The 17,342-nt window shown below is 50.7% G+C and overlaps 1 protein-coding gene across 1 annotated transcript in view; it reads right to left on the reverse strand.

Moving 5' to 3' along the window:
* ADAMTS18 (ADAM metallopeptidase with thrombospondin type 1 motif 18) overlaps positions 1-17,342 on the reverse strand; it is a 136,558-nt gene that overhangs the window by 32,895 nt on the left and 86,321 nt on the right. Inside the window, exons 13-16 of the mRNA XM_075537171.1 lie at positions 11,456-11,628; positions 6,256-6,386; positions 5,838-5,961; positions 4,478-4,713 (exon numbers count right to left, since the gene is read on the reverse strand). Coding sequence (XP_075393286.1) covers positions 4,478-4,713; positions 5,838-5,961; positions 6,256-6,386; positions 11,456-11,628 — 664 coding nt within the window. The remainder of the gene's footprint in view (positions 1-4,477; positions 4,714-5,837; positions 5,962-6,255; positions 6,387-11,455; positions 11,629-17,342) is intronic.

The raw sequence follows: 17,342 nt of genomic DNA on the forward strand, positions 1-17,342 counted from the left end.
GCTTTCCCCTTCTTTAAATCAGTCTCCAACTCATGCTCCTTTGTAAATGGTTAAGACAGTGCTGCTTAGGGGGTGCTCTGTGGAATGTCACCCTTCAGTTTGTACCAGCAGAGACTGGCCCCCCAAAGAATGGCTCTCATCTATAACTAGTGCTCGACATGGCAGGGATGCTGCGCTTCTGAAATCCAGAGGATGCACCGCATGGCTTTGAAACCGTGCAATGGACACTTGGCACGTCTCTCTGGTTGCCAGGGGTGGTATCGAATTTCACCCGGGAAATATGTGCCGAACGCGAGAAACCGAATTTGCCTAGCTTTTGAGTATGGGGCTCAGGTGGAGTTTGAAATGTCTTGATATTGGTGCGGAAACCTAGATATGTTGGAGAGGACAGCAGGACACCATCTCTCTGGCCGTGGACACATTCCGGCCAGTGAGCATTCAGGTGCCAGGGCCAAGCCTCCTGACAACATGAGAGCTGATGCTGGGTGGGCTCAGTCACAGCTTTACCCTGTGCAGAACGGAGCCCTGCCCGGCCCTGCGCCATCCTCACCAAGGTTAGGTTTGAGCCCTGCGTTGCAGCCACCATGCTAATCCAGCACCTGGGCCGGGGGTGGGGGTGGTTTCTTCTTTCTCAGCGACCTTCCAGAGATGCTCTCCAAAGAGCACAGTGCTCCAGGGAGACTGTCCCCTCCCAATCGCACCTCAAGGACATTTCCCAGAGACGTCTTCACACACCCCCCCAGGCGGAAAAGAGCCTTTGCTCTTTCTCTTACTATGCCTCTTCTCTCACAAAGAATTTACTGCAGGCTACAAATGCAGGTATCCAGTTCATAGATGTGTGTGTGGTGTGTGTGTGTGTGTGTGTGTGTGTGTGAGAGAGAGAGAGAGAGAGAGAGAGAGAGAGAGAGAGAGAGAGAGAGAGAGAGAGTGAGATTCTAAGTTACTCCCCACTGCACCCCCGTTTCATTCACCACTGTAGACCTACTTTCCCCGCATCCTGCTGTACAACAGGAGCGCAGGGTCCGGGACACGGGAGCTTCCTGGCTTTAGGGAACTCATGCATGTTTGCTTTCCTTCTTTCTACAGTTGGAGCACGCTGTAGCATTCACTTGAAATAGGATAAGACATCATCCACTGAAACGGGATGCTCTCCTGTGGACAGAGTCAGTACCGACTATCTCTGAAGACTGATTTACCAACTCCTCCCGTCTGACCCAAATGCCCGTGGCAAGGCCGAGCATGGCATGCTGCCAGTCCATTCACAGCGGGCACTGCTGTTGTTCTTGAGCTGGTTGTGACCCATAGGCACCCTGTGTCCAGCAGATGTCAACGCCGCTCAGTCCTGCCCCATCCTCACAATTGTTCTAATGTTTGAACCCACGGTGGCAGCCACGGTGCCAGCCCATCTTGTGCACAGTCTTCCGCTTTCTCATCGTCCCGCTCGTGTACCCAGCATGATGTCCTTTTCCAGGGACTGGCCTCTCCGGAGAATGCATCCAAAGTACGTTGCGACAAAGTCTCGCCCCCTGGCTTCTAAGGAGCATCCTGGCTGTACTTGCGAAGATAAACCCTGTTTGTTGTTGGGGAAGTCCATGTTACTTTGAGTATTCTTCCCAGCATCCTCATCGACATGCATCGATGGGGGTTCTGAGTGGGGCCGCTAACCATGAGGTCAGCAGTTTGAATCCCTCAGGTGCTCCCTGGGAGAAAGATGAGGCTTTCTGCTCAGAAACTCACAGGGGAAATTCTACTCTGTCCCTAGAGTCACTCTCGGTCAGAAAGGACTTGGTGGCCGTGCCAAACAGCAGGCACTAACGAAAGTACAAATGACCGGAAAACCTTCTGATCTCAGAATTCCATTTTCAGGCCCACTCTGGTTTCCGCACAGCTGTCTGTCTGCATTGAATGTGATCTATGCGTCCTCACTCTGCCCTTCAGCTCTCGAAGTGTTTGTAGTAGCACACGCCGCCTATTTCCCCACCTCTCACCTGCCTATGTCCCATCGACAGAGATGGCCAATGCATGCTTGCACTGAGGAAAACCTCACGATGCTGGGAGACCAGATCTTTGCAAGATCCGTGGTACAAGCTGACAACTCGGAAACACCAGTTCAGACCTCAGCCTTGCCACGAGCTGATTAGGTGGTGCTGTAGTTACATAATCTGGCCTGTCAATCAAGATATAACCCACACGGCCTCTGGGGGGGCATGGTCTTCTCCTGAGAATTCTGGGTACTCCTGTATTTTCCTCCTTGGAGGCGGGAGATACTTCTCTCTCTTGGCTCACTCCCTTGGAGACGCTCTACTGACAAGACACATGGTGCTATACCCTGGGAGCTGGAGAAGTCACATGGGCCTACCCTGATGCAACCAGACTTCTAGAGCTGGAGAAGCCAGAAGGAGACCCCTGCCAGCACTGAAATTCTTACAATGCCACTGGATCCACAAGACTTCCAACCCATTGGCCTGTGATCCTCCTGCATTCGGCGTCATTACATGTGTTTCATGAGTCTGAAGAGGACTCTACAGATTGGTATCCAACATATGAGCTAATATTGGACTTGTGGACTTGATCTGGACTGGGTTGGGACATTCCCTCCATATTCAATTGCTCTTGTATATAAGCCTCTTTCTTATTCACATGATTCTCTATGAATCTGTTTCTCTGGTCTACCTGGACTAACATAAGTAAGCCAATCTCTTTGAGACTCAGTTTGCTCACAGGTAAAATGGGTTTCATGGCGCCTACTTCATAAAGGTATGGGATGCAATACATGAATGCAGGGACGGATGGCTACAGCACATGCACCCACCAAGATGGCGCAGTCTATCATGCTGCTGTGGTTGGGCGCCACGGACTTGATGTTCTATTCAGAGCGACCCCAGGTGAGAGAGCCGAACTGGCCCGTGGCTCTCCTAGTCTGTGATCTTTGTGGGAGCAGGCTGCCAGAACCACAGACTGTTCCATTAGCCGTAAAGCATGACGCAGCCATTTATACCATCAGGGCTCCGGTAGTGTATCAGAGCCTGCATAATAATGGCGGTGATCACAGCTAGGATGCTGGCAGGTGCACTGAAGACAGATGGGTAGTGTAGCCGGGCTGCGTGTGGACACGATACTCTGGGATGAGGCAGACTGAGGCTTGAGCTCTGCTCTGCTTTCCCCTGGAGGTGGATTAGGGAAGTCGTTTAATAATTTCTCTCCATGCTTGATGGCTTAGTCTTCCGGCAAGCCGGCAAGGTGGGTTTTCTGAGCCACATTGGGAGAAGAGAAACTGAACTCCTAAATGACAAACATGCATGTCTGCGTACATGAGTCCTTGGTGTTAGCTGGGATGTTTTCGACACGATCTGAAGCAAATCACTTAGCTCAGAGCACAAACAACTAGCTCCATTATACACCTGGGGAGAGGCGGGCTCAGGGAGCCTGTGAGAACCAGCGAAAGGGCACCTACAATTGCCCTACAGGGTCAATCACCGAGAGGCTAGCTCGTTGCTTCTTACTATTGGCATTCTTACCCTTCACCCCACTTTCCTTATGTCTGAGGAAGCTCTGACCAGGAACGGTAAGGTGGTGGGCATGGTGACACATCTCTTGGTCCTCAAGCAAGAGTCTTTCCTTGCATGGCACTCTGGTCCCCAGGCACGCTGGACCCATGGGCTGGCAGTGATGAGGAACTAGCCAATGGCAGAGCACAGACCCTGGAGCTGAGCTAAAAATTAAAAAAATCACTCCTACATTTGTATTTGTGGATCGTGAAAGTTAAACGTACAATGGGGCTTGGAAACTAGTAGACCGATCTCACTGTCTTTTAATTCCCATTGTCCATGAGCTTTTGGAAAACAAACTCACTGTCACCGAGTTGATGCCAACTCAAAGCCACCCTATGGGACAGAGGGTAGAACTGCCCATTGTGAGGTGCAGACACTGTAAGTCTTCAGAGGAGTAGAAAGCCCTGGCTTTCTACTGTGAAGTGGTTGGTGGTTTTGAACCGCTGACCTTGCAGTTAGCAGTCTGATGTGTAACCAGGGCTGCTAACTTTTGGAAGCCTCCTTACAGTGAAAGCCCTCCTGGCACAGTGGTTGATGTGCTTGGCTGATCACCGAAAGGTCGGTGGCTCAAGCCCACCAGCAGCTCTGTGTGAGGAAGATGTGGTGGTGGACCCCCTGGACTCCCTCCCCCCACCCCCTTTATGGATGGCATGGTCCTATGAGCTGCAATCCCCTCATCAGCAGTGAAGCATAATGGTAGAAGGGTGGCACCTCAAAGGAAAAGTCTCTGGAAGACCCATCGCGTCCCTCCCTTTTCCCTCAAAGGGAGCCTCAGCCCCACTCCTCCCCTTCGCATCCCGAAATGCAGCCTGTTAGGAAACAGATGTGAACAGAAAGGAAGGACGCTTTCCAAGCGAGCTCAAATTTGACTCAACAGTAGAACGTTCCCAGGAGGCAATGGTCAGTGAACCAACAGAGGGGCTTACTTCAAAGACCAGCGTCTCATTGGTGGGCCCGGGTGCATACAGGCGTTCCGGCCGGTTAACGGGGCGCTGGTGCTCAAAGGTGGTCCCGGCAAAGCTGAACTCCCCAGGCCAGTTGATGCCTGTGAGGTAATACTTCTGGCCGAGGTTGCGAACCGCGAGGTAGCAGTACGAGAGCTGGAGTTCCTGGACCTCGATGTTCTTGGCCCCTGCTGGCACGGTAACCACCGGGTGGTACTCTGAAAGAACACAGAGGACACCTCTGGGTCCCACATCGGGTGCTGGGCACCGGAGACGGGTCGTGCCCATTTCTCTAGGCTGCGACTTTGGGAATCCCTGGCTGAGATCCAGCCCTACTTTAAAGAAGGGGAAATGACCCAACATGTCTTTTTCGGACAGCAAACAGAGCCAGAAACATGTCCGTGGTCTTCCCAAAGTCCGATCCAGATGCACCGCCAGCCATGCGCATCTCCTCTCCGGGCAAACAAAGGCCACAAGGCCAGAGAACTTTACCGGAGAAGCCCCCCCCATAGGGTGGTGTTCCTCTCTGAGCACTCGATTGTAAGTCGGTTCTGAGGTAAACATCGAAGACCTCGTTCCAAAAAATAAAATAATGTTTTCATTATCACTGCCGTTTGTGATTAGTGATTTTATGAATATGATATTTGCCTTTGAGGGCTGGACTGAGAATGAGGCCATCAGCAAATCACACCTTGCAACGCCAGATCTGGGGCACACAGGAAGGACAAGGTGTGCAAAACCCCAACAAACATCAGCAGGTCGTAAGTGTGGTCTGTCATAACGGGAATATGTCGTAAGTCAGGGGCGACCTGTGGATGGCTGAGGGGCCTTCAAGAAGTTCATGGAAACGTGTTATTAGAAGATAAAGGGATTCCTTGAACTGTCTGAAGCCCTCTTGTACCTATCGTTTGTGCATCTGTCTATAAACCTGTGGGTGCATGTAGACGTGTGTGTGTGTTCAATTTACCAGAGGAAAATGAGAGCCCCATTGCCTGCACAGGGATATTCAGAAAACAGGGCTCAAGAGTTCAGCTTGTCTCAAGCGGTTGAGGGAACTGCCCTGATGTTCATTCCACGTTGTGCGTGTGGATCATCTCGGCTTATCGCAGCTCTCTGCTAAACGAGTGCACATGGGCCATCTGACAGTCTGCCCTGGAGAAGGCCTTAGAAGGCATTTCTGAGATGCCAGGGATCTGACAGCAGCCTTCCCACTGCAGCTCCCTCCTCTGTCACCCTGGCTGAATCTGCCTGCCTCCCTGCCCCCTCAACCCCCGCCCCCTCCATCAGCAGCGGAGGAACTGCCCCCTACCGGCCGCAGCAAGGACATGGCAGCATCTCTTACCGTTTGCTTTGTGCTGACTGAGGTACAGGCCTTTATAGAACTTGCACGTCGAATTGTCCCCTTTGCAAACACCACATGCATCCAAGACGGCTTTAGAGCCAAGTTCATGATCACATCCCACCAGCTACAGTTAAAGAAAAGGAGAAAAAATAAATGAGGACATTCAAGGCCCAGGGGCCAGAGAAGCCAGTAGCCAAGAAGAGCCAGCAAACACATGGCTGCGCAGCTGCTCCGAGACTTGAAGCCTTCGTGTGTAAAGCGAGGACCAGTCACCATGGCCCCAAAGGCAAGCGAGCGAGCTCAGGGCCACTCTGCCACTGCTCTGCATGGCCCCCCCCCTGACAGCACCTACCACCCCACTGCAGACAGAGAAGTGGCAATGCAGGCAGGTACACACACAAACAGAAACGGTGCTTACTTCACAAATCCCGTTGATACACACATCGTTTTTGTGCACGGAGCAAGGCGTGCCGTCTTTCACCTTGCCGGACATGGCGAAAAAGAACTCGAAGTTCATAGCTTTGCAGTAGAGCTTGCATCGGTCCTCCTCTGGAGGCAAAGGGAGTGAGACAGCGCACGGTCAAGGGGACATCAGGAGGGAGGCGGCCAGAGCCTCCGAAGAGTCACCAGACAGGAAAACTGAGTTCACTTGGAAAGTGATCACGGCAGAAATGGGAAATGCCGGGCAGGGTTTTGGACGGCCGTGTGTGGTTAAGTGTGCTGTTCCTAATGAGAGAAAACCAATTGGGCCATCCATATAAAACTGCCCAGATATGAATAGTCTCATGTTTCCAATCCCTACAGTAGCCAACACGTACAGGACAGGACTGTTGGATGATGTCAGTAGCCTACCGCTGGCACAGTTGAAGAAGCCCCGAGGTTGGTGGTTCAAACCCACCAGCCGCGCAGAGGGAGAAAGACGAGGTTGTCTGCTCCTGTAAAGATCTACGGCCTCAGAAACCCTACATAGGATGGCGATGAGTTGGAAGCGACTGGATGGGAATGGGTTTGCGGTGGGTTGGTGATGAACGAAGACGCATGACTATGACCCATCAAACTTGTTTTTGAATAGTCAGATTTGGCCTGCAGGCCTGACTGCATTGACCCTGACTTAGTAAATGGATTACCTTACAGATATTTCTGCAGGATGTTAAGAAAAGAAAAAAAACTTCTTAGCATTTCTTTGTGGGGGGAGAGGGGGAAGGCATATGCCCAGTCATATGGAAAAACAAAATATATTTAAAGAAAGAGGTAGCAGAGGAATTAAATCTGGAAGAAGAAGAAGAAGAAGAAGAGGAGGAGGAGGAAGAAGAGGAGGAGGGCCCTTTCTTGACCATGAATTTACTGAGAAGGTTCTTGTACAGCAAACAAAACGGGAAAATGACTTCATAGAAACGGCTCTTGTTATCGGAAGGGGGTTTTTATGCTAATCCTCCGATAAAAAGCATCCTTCCCGGCCAGGAATTCCAGAGGACAATTCTCAGAGGAGACCTGATGTGGGCGACCTAGAATGATATCCCTGACAACAGTTTTACAACAAATGCGTCAACAGTTTCCAAAAGAGTTGTGCTTCATAAAATGCTCCCATAAAAGACAAAGGCAAGCCCTGGATGTGAAGAGGCTGATTAGTGAGAATCCCCAAACGAAGGCCTGTGGGTGGCATACATGTTTCTCTCTCACTTGGGGCCTTTTTTTTTTTTTTTAAGAAGCTTGATTTGATGCGTTCTAATTGCTTGCCTAGAGCGAGCCCTGGTGGTGCTGTGACTTAGGCGTTCGGCTGCTAGCAAGATCAGCAGTTCACACCCACCAGCTGCTCTGCAGAAGACAGACCTTTTCTGTAACGTTGACAGCTTGGGAAACTATGGGGCTGGCTGTTCAACTTCTGTCCTATTCTACTGCTAGGAGTAGAAACAGACGATGGCAGTGGGCCTCACTGGCCTCTGGTCGATTCTGACTCACGGAAGCCCTAAGCGCCACAATGAAACTGGCCCTGTGGGCTTCGGAGAATCTAACTCTTTACAGGAGTAGAAAGTCTCATGTTTCCCACAAGGTGCGGCTGGTGGTTTTGAACTGCTGACCTCACAGTCAGCAGTCTAACATGTAACCACTACACCACAGGGCTCCTTGTGGAGTCTATAAGTTGTACATAAAACATATATGGCCAAAATGTATGTAAATGCTTGAATGGGGGAAACTAATGCACTGGGTAAACTTTCACTCTAAAGCCAATACAATGTTACTTAAAAGGGAAAGGCAGAATGGTCAATCAAGGACATAAGGTACTACACAGATAAAAATACACTAGATGCGCATAACATAACGACTCAGTTCCTGGTGGGGTGCCTCTAAAGTTGGCGAGCTGACAACTCGCAAATGGAACATGTCTCCATCTTACACGCCATCATCTCCCTGCCACTGGGGTGATTCTGACCCACAGTGACTCTGATGACCGAGAACTACCCATCTCCACCTTGGACCAAACCACAACAAAACTCACTGCCAAGGAGTCGACGCCGACCTTATAGGACTGGATGGAGCTGTCCCTGTGAGCCTGCAAGACTGTAGCTGTTTATAGGAGTAGAAAGCCCCATCTTTCTTCTGTGGAAGGGCTGGTGGTTTTCAACCCTGGGCCCTGAGGATCGTCTCCCAACTCATAACCACTACGCCACCAGGGCTCCTGCACATCTGGACAGGTAGGATTGTTCGTGCAGTGACAGTACAGTCTCTTAGTAAGTCTCTCAGGCCTGGTATGAAGTATGTAACAAGCGCTGTTCTCAGCTGCTGGGGACACAAGCATGTTCCGGGGGGACAAAGGTTTTGTCCTCGTGGGCCCTGTATTGATTCTGTGTGTGTGTGTGTGTGAGAGAGAGAGAGAGAGAGAGAGAGAGAGAGAGAGAGAGAGAGAGAGAGAGAGAGAGAGAGAGAGAGAGAGAGAGAGAGAGAGAGAGAGAGAGAGGTGGCGAACCCCACGCACACATGCCCGGGACAGTAAGGGTTATGAGAATAAGGCTGTGAGTAGGTGCCCGAGACTGGCATGAAGGGAGACTCTTCCAGATGGAGAGGACAAGGCCGGCCTTCTGAGGAGGTGATCTGGTTCAGAAGTTCTTCCCGGGTCACTCGGTTCTATTTCAAATAAGCCCAACATCTCATTCTAGTCTATCTCATGGAAGCCAGTGGAACAGTTTCTTTCCTACTTAGTGGGCACACACAGGGCCCTCCTGAGACTCAGTTTTCTGTCTGAACTTTGAGGCCTGTCTGAACCCGTGCTTCTGTACCAACGGTCACCACCCAGTCCAGCGCCACCCCTGGCACAGTCTGGTTACTACCGAGGGCAGAGGAGCGGTGTTGTCTCTAGACCTGGGGTCTCCACTCGCGATAAGGTTGCTTCAATTGATGGGCACTGCCTCTGGTGCCTGCTTACACTGCCCACTGCCCACGGAGCGCTTGCCTGAGAAGAACCAACCCCCCCCCCCCCCCCCGCCATCTGACTTCACAAGGCGGCCAGTTAACTAAGTCTCCACCTATCTGGTGGCCTCACACGGATCCTTTTCACAAGGGGGCAGAATGAAGGCTCAGAGGAACGGCCATGCACAGTCAATGTCCTCAGGACAGAGCTCAACCCGGCCAGAGGCACTGATTGGCATTTCATACGCAGGGCTCCGCATTTGTACGTTATCGCTGAAACAAGCTCCTTGTGTATTTTACCAAAAGAGAAGCAAAATTCGTTTTTAAAAAAGTAAATCCAAGCCCCTAACTTGAAGCTATCCTAAGCATGGAGAGCCCGGTGACAGGTTCCCATGTGCCAGAATAGAACTGGCTTCTGCATGGCTTCCAGGGGCTGGCTTTTGTCAGAAGCCTTGCATAGAATCCACCTTCAGCTCTTCAGCGCGGGCCCCGGGGCATCCACTGTTCATTCATCCCACTCAGGGGCTCCAAGCGCCTGAACCCACTTCTCAGAAGTCGGCTTGAGAGCCAAGCGGAGTGCTTGGGAGGGAGGCGTGTCAGAGATCAGTGGCGTACATCTGACCTGAACAGTTAAACCGTGTCAGCGCATTCTCCCCTACGATGCAGGCTGGACCTGATCTGGTTTCCACGTTTGTCTGTAATTTTGGTTGGTCATGTTGGTTTGGCTTTTGTTTGTTCATGGAAGGGTGTATCTCGGAGGTGTTATGTCCTTGGAGGTCACCCTCTTGAAGTTGTCTTATGTGTTGTTTTTACAATTTTGGGGGTATATGAAACTCAGAAGAGATGAACCTTGAGGGACAGCGAGTAGATTCAGGGGTTCAGGGAGAGGGGGTACAGTGGTGGGGTGGGGGCAAAAGGAGGTGATGTCAAGGAGTCCACGTAGAAAAAGAATAGCTGGAAACTGCAGTATCAATTGTACATGAAGTGATTGAACTATAGAATGATATATGCATTAAATGCCGATTGACAATACATTTTGAAAAAAGAACCTAGTTTAGAAATCTAAAACCACACTCACTGCCTTTGAGTCGAGTCTGACGCAGCAGAGGGGCCTCATGGTCCCCAACAGAACTGCTTATAGGCTTTCCTCTGTCAGTCTCACACAGGAGCCCCAGTGGCCTCGTGGGTTACCCCATGAGCTGCTAACTGATAAGTCACTAGTTGGAAACCACCCGCTTCCCTGCAGGAGAAAGATGAGTCCTTCTGCTCCCGTTGAGATTTGCAGGCTTAGCACCTCGCAGGGGCAGTTCTACTGTCCAACAAGGTCACCATGAACTGGTATCAACTCAGCAAGTTTTCAATCTCAATAAAAGCTGACAGCCTCATCTTTCTCCAGGTGAGTGGCAGGTGGGTTTGAACCTCGGACCTTGCAGTTAGCTGCTCAACACTTCACCCACTGCAGCACAGGGCTTACTTACGGTTCTCTCTCTCTCTCTCTCTCTCTCTCTCTCTCTCTCTCTCTCTCTCTCTCTCTCTCTCTCTCTCTCCCTCCCTCTCTCTCTCTCTCTCTCTCTCTCTCTCTCTCTGTGTGTGTGTGTGTGTGTGTGTGTGTGTGTGTGTTATACACATGCGTTTCTTTTACAAGTAGGTCTTTCTAGGCCTGTCATTGTCGGACATGTCCATGCCTGAGCATTGGTCTCGCTATGGGCATATACGGTTTCATGGGTGTTCAGTCTGGACAATTAATGCTAATTGCAATTAATGTCCCTGGGAGGCAATGTTGTTGGAAATGTCAAAGGTAAGTCTAGACACACACACAGAACATTCCAAACACATGAATCCTCTGGTTTTGAGGTAGAAGATGAAAAGTTTCATGTGACAAACAGGCATGGGAAATTAAATAAAACCATGGGGTCTGGAGCAGAACCTGAGCCAGGATAGGTCCAGGGAAGGACAGGCAAACACTGAGGCTCTGCTACCAAACCCACTGCCATCAAGTCCATGCAAACTCAAAGTGCAAGTGAGGCTGCCCCGTCTTTACGGGAGCCTCATCTTTCCCTTGTGAGACCTCTGGTGGGTTTGAACCACCAACCTTGTGGTTAGCAGTCTGGAGCTTATCTGACAGTGCCACCAGGCTTCCACCCTAGACATGGTGATTCTGTGGTGGTGTTCTTTCCATTAGGACCCACAGAGGATCCCGGAGACCGAGTTACCTTTCACTCTGGTGTACGGCTCCCACTGGTAGAACCAGCCTCGGAAAGGCTTGCTGTTATATTCTGCACACTGCTGGGCGCGGAAATCCAGGCTGTTCTTATGACAGGGGTGAATGCTGCACAGCTGGTAGATCCGGTTAGAACCAGGGCAGAACTTGCCGCCATACTGAGGCCTGAAAAGGGAAGACCGAAGAGGAATTGATGCTCCTGAGTGATGGTGCTAGCAAAGCTTACGGAAAGTGCTATCGATGAGCATGAACGGCCAGAACTATGCTGGAAGAAGGAACGGCCAGAGCGCTCCTTCGAGGCAAGGATGGTGGGCTCTCATCTCACGTCCTCTGGGCCTGTTATCGGGAGAGACCAGCCCCTGGACAAGGACTGCATGCTGGCCTAGCAGAAGGGCAGCAAAAAGGAAGGCGGCCTTGGACATGACCCGGTGGCGCTCAGTGAGCTCCAACAGAACAATAACTGCAAGGACGGTGCAGGACGGGCTAGGGTTTCATGGGGGCGTACACTGGAGGGTTATGGGTGGGAAGCAACTTGACAGCCCCTAACCACGGCAGAGACAAAGTTAAAGAACTTAGTGCTCCCGTGATGGGCTCACTATTCTTTCCAGACATCCGTATCTGGATGGAGGGTCACGGAGATGAGCTTTGCCTCAGTACATGCTGTGCCTGTGGATGGAAGCAGATACCTGCCTTGTCTCTTATGACATCGACTGCAGAAACAACTGATGGATTAGGGGGAACACACACACACACACACACACACACACACACACACACTCATATACAAGACCAAAACTGTTTTCAAGTTAATTCTGTCTCATACTAACCCTATAAGGCTATAACTCTCCCCACCCCTATTTTAATAAATCATTCTATTGGGGGTTCTTACAGCTCTTATCACAATCCATACATCTATTGTATCAGGCACATTTGTGCATATGTAACCATCATCATTTCCAAAACATTGGTATCATTGTTATCAGCTCTTTTTCCCCTCCCTCCCCTACTCTCCCACCTTCATGAGTCCTTGACATATATTTTATTATTATTAAAAGATCACTTTATTGGGGACTCCATACATCAACTGTATTGAGCATATTTTTATATATGTTGCTATCATTATTTTCTAAACATTTTCTTTCTATTTGAGCCCTTGGCATCAGTTCCTCTTTTTTCTTTCCCCGCCCTCTCGTGACCCCCTGACAAACTACTATTTTTTCATCTTACACCGACCCCTGTCTCCCTTTCCCCCCAATTCCTGTTGTTCATCCCCCAGGTAGGTTGGTGAGAGGCCAGGTTATGTGTCAACCCTGACATCGCCACCCTCATTCCTGTTCCTGGATTCTGTGTGTTGTGAGCTTTCATTTTCATATTTTATACCATCCACTGTCTCCCATGTTTCTGTTGTTTGTTCCCCCGGGGGTGGGGGGGTATTGTACGTTATGTTGCTCGCATCAGTTCCCCGTCTCCCCACACTTTCACCCTCCCCTCATGGTATCACTGCTTTTATTATTGGTCCTGAGGGGTTTATCTGTCTCGGATTCTGGGGGTTGAGAGCTCTTATCTATTCCAGTGTACATGCTCCGGCCTAACCCGATTTGTAAGGTAGAACTGGGTTCACGATAGTGGGGGGAGGGAAGCACTAAGGAATTAGAGGAATGAGTGTTTCACTGGTGCTACACAGCACCCGGCTGGCTTGTTCCTTCCTTGTCACCATTCTGTGAGGGGATGTCCAATTGTCTATAGATGGGCTTTGGGTCTCCATTCTGAGCCCCCTTGTTGACATCAAAATGGTTGTTTGTTTGGGGTCTTCTGATTCCTGATACCTGATAACGTCAATACCTTATGATCGCACGGGTTGGTGTGCTTCTTCCATGTGGGCTTTGTTGCTTTCCTGCTAGATGACCGCCTGTCTAACTTAAGTCGTTAAGACCCCAGATGCTGTAACTTATAATAGCCAGGCACCATCAGCTTTCTTCACCACATTAGCTGATGTACCCATGTTGTCTTCAGAGACCGTGTTGGGAAGGTGAGCATCACAGAATGAAGGCTGTAACTCTTGACAAGAGCAAAAAGCCTCATCTTTCAACTACAGAGCACTTGGCAGTTTTGAATTGCACACCTTGTGCTTAGCAGCCAACCCATAATGCACTATATTACCAGAGGTGTATGTATAGATAGATGGAAATTCAACAAGGCCTCACAATCCTTCAAACCATAGCCTTGTTGTTGTTAGGTTGTTAGGTGCCATCGAGTCTACTGAGACTCAGAGAGGCCCTGGGTGCAGCAGAACCAAACACTGCCCAGTCCTATGCCACCCTCACAACGGCTCTTCTGGTTAAGCCGTAGGCAGCGGGAATCACTGCTCATGAATTTGGCTCAGCAAGCTAGACCGAACCTAGTTGCCACACCTGCTCCAGCTTTTAGATTCTCTCCATGTCCTTAAAGACTGTGACGCGGAAGCCTATTCTTGGCACATGTGATACCACCTCATGTGTTGGACAATCTGTAACTTCATCTGCATGTTATTAATGTGTGCGTCCCATGTACTCCAGCATGCTGGACCACCCCTCCCCCAAACATCCATGCCCTCTGTACTGGCTTCTAAAGCTCTTACAAAGCTGTCCCAAACCATAGCTCCAGCCTTTCTCCATTGCCCCCGTTGGTCCAGGTGTCCCAGCCACCTGCCTATCAGTCTCTGAGCTGATACTGTGAGGACTCTTGTCCCCCTTATTCCATTGGTCATAATGCCAAGGGAAAACCTTCATCGGCCAGTCACGCGGTGGGAGCCCTGGGGCTGGCGGTTTAAATGCACGGGAGCTCCAGGAAAGCACCTGCTTCCTGAGCCATCCCAGTCAGGGAACCGCCCGGGGCAGTTCTGCTCTGCTATTGGGGGCTGCTGGGAGTTGGAATTGACTTGACAACACGCAACCAACAATGGCCACTCTGGCTCTGCAGGTGCCTGCTGCTTCTCTCCCACGTACCCTGGAAAACGCCGCAGCCGACCCACAATCCCACCAGAGCCGAGGGAATTACGTCCAAGCGCCAAGCTCTTTAGGTCTTACAAGTAAGGTGACCAGACATCCCGCTTTTGGCAGGACAGTCCAATTTTTAACAATTCTTCCTGTGTCCCATGGCATTTTTTAAAAGTCCCGATTTTCGGAAAGAATGCACGACAAGCTAGGGTATACGGTTTTCGGCTGCCATGTGGCTATTTCGCCAGGATATGAGTTTTATCAAAGGTGTCCCGCTGGTGTCCCGCTTTACCAATGTTAAAATCTGGGTCACCTCATCTTAGAGAGGCAAACCCCGACAGCAAAAACCAAACAGCAAACATGAAACAAACCGGAGAGCAAAATCAAGGTGGGGAGGGGGGTGGTAAGAAAAGGGCACAGAACCCAGACTGACAATAACCAGAGCATCTCATCAAGTTCACATCACACACAACAGCGGCTTCTGCCAGGCTGCCCTCCGGGGCTTTCCCCAAGGCCAGGCGCCGATGGCGGGCCATCCCCTCCAAGAGTCCTGGGCCCCTGTGAAGCCTGGCCGGAGGCCCTTTGAGAAGCACACATGTGCTGTAGCCCACTGCAGGGGGGGGGGGCTAGGGGGAGTGGGTTTGCCTCAGCCTACTCCTCGGGTCTTCCAGGAACAGGAAGTGCCCTAGATTGGGAGGCGAGTTCAACACATTCTGGAGCAGATCCAGAAACAGGCAGTCGCATCTGTGCAGATCGTGTCCCCGCAGAGTTCTTCAATCACCCCAACAGCCTCCATGTTCCCGGTGAGCTCGACGAGGCACATTTATAACTCCCTTCTCCACTGGGGCCTTTTCTGTCTGTGTTTTTACCGAGGGCCCTCATTTGGACGAGCCAGGTTCCAAGAAGTTACTTTTTCAATGGAGACAAAGCTCCCTTTGCAGAGGAGGGGGAAGCGGTGAGGGATTTACAAACTCTGCGGAACCAGATTCACAAACACTGCGGGTGCACAGCTGGGAAGCGAGCGGGCAGGGGTGAAACTGGGACCGCTGGACTCTGGTTCTCCGTCCACTGGGCCTGCCTTGACCCGAGCCCTCAGATGGGGCAGTGGATGCACAGTGGCTGCAACAGTGGACTCGAACAGACGGACAATGGTGAGGATGGCGTGGGACCAGGCGGTGTTTTCTGTTGTACACGGGGTTTCCCTGAGTGCGAACCAACTCAACGTCACCCAACAACCACCGCTAGGACAGAGCCGGCACGCATCGACTGTAGCTATTAAAAATGCGATTATCCTTCGGGATGAAGCACCCGCATTGGGTTGGTAATGTACCGTGTGACTTTCACATATTCGTATGTTTCCGGCTCGTTTCGGTTTTATTTTTCTTTGAGCACCTCGGGCCAAAGTCCTCCAACTAACCATAGCCAAGGTAAACAAAACTGCCTAAAGTTAAGCCGAGAAGAGGCAGAAGGAATATTTCAATCCACGTCTTCCCCATTAGAAAAGATCAACCCCTTACCCTCTGTGGGACACACACACTCACACAGGCCTGAGATCTTGGGATGTCTGTCTTTCTCAGTATGAATAAAGGTGGAGAAGATGCACAAACCAAATTTATCATGAGCATTACAGGTGACTCTGAGCGTCAGCCAGTTGGGTTTCCAACTGGTTGGAAAGCCAACGGGCCTAGATTTGCCTCCGGGGCCAGGACTTCACTCCTGGTTCCATCTGCTAAGTCCCAATACAGAAAGTGGCAAGGTGCGTTAGGAATTCTTTCTCAGATTTAGTTTGTAGGAATGTTCGAGTGTCTAAGCATGTCCCTTTTAATTTACCCACAGTCAATAGGAATTTCACTAGACTCTTACAGTACAATTTCATAGTCAAAGAAACTGGGAGGAAAATGGCAAGGCCCAAGCCTGTGAGGCCCTGGTATGATCCCCATCAGCCCCAGCTGGGTGATCTGGACAGTGCCCCCGCTCTGGCAGGGACCCAGTACCTCTCCATTGAAAGAACGGGACTGGACAACAGGTTCCACCCAAGATGCAAACAAATAACTGGACATGTTTTCGAGGGAAGGCTCGAAGGCATCTGGAGGAGTTCTCGATAGGACTGTGGTCCATTACAGACTGCATCTGCTCCAGACATGCGAGAAGCATGGATGTATTTGACTTGTGGTGCTGGAGAAGCATATTCAAAGTACCATCAGCTGCTAAAATGGCAAACCCATCAGTTGGGGAAGAAGTATAGCCAGAGTGACCCTTAAAGGCAAGGATGGAGAGACTTGGTCTTATAAACTCTGGACATGGTGTCAGGAGAGACCAGTCCCTGTGGAGGGACATCATACTTGGTAAAGTGGAGGGGCAATGAAAAAGAGGGAGGCCTTCAATGCAATGATTTAACACCGTGGATGCCAAAATGGGACAAAGCAAAGGAACCATTGTGAGGCTGGAGCGGGACCCGGCAGCGTTTCCTTCTGTCGCTATGTCCAGGGTCGCTATGAGTCAGCCCTGATTCGATGACACCTAACCAAAATAACAGCATCAACAACTCTGGACAGGAGGGGACCCTGGCCGGTACAGATAGCTCAGTGCTCGGCTGCCAACTAAGAGTTGGTTTGAATCGACCCAGGCATTCCTGAGAAAAAAGGCCCGGTGATCTACTTCCCCCCAAAATCACAGCCCCAGAAACCCATGCAGAAGAGAGTTCGACTTTGACACACACAGGGTTGTCATGACAGGTGGAATTAGCTCATTGGAAACGGTGTGGGTTTTGGTTTTTTGGTCATTGTAACATGGCTATGGTCAAAAGGAGAATCCCATGTGTCTGGGGCTGGCGATCCCAGAACCAGATAACCTTTCGCCTCTTTGGAAGCTCAGAAATATGACAGAGCCACTCATCTGCCTGGG

Source organism: Tenrec ecaudatus, chromosome 18, assembly GCF_050624435.1.
Source record: "Tenrec ecaudatus isolate mTenEca1 chromosome 18, mTenEca1.hap1, whole genome shotgun sequence".
In the NCBI taxonomy this organism is placed as follows: domain Eukaryota; kingdom Metazoa; phylum Chordata; class Mammalia; order Afrosoricida; family Tenrecidae; genus Tenrec; species Tenrec ecaudatus.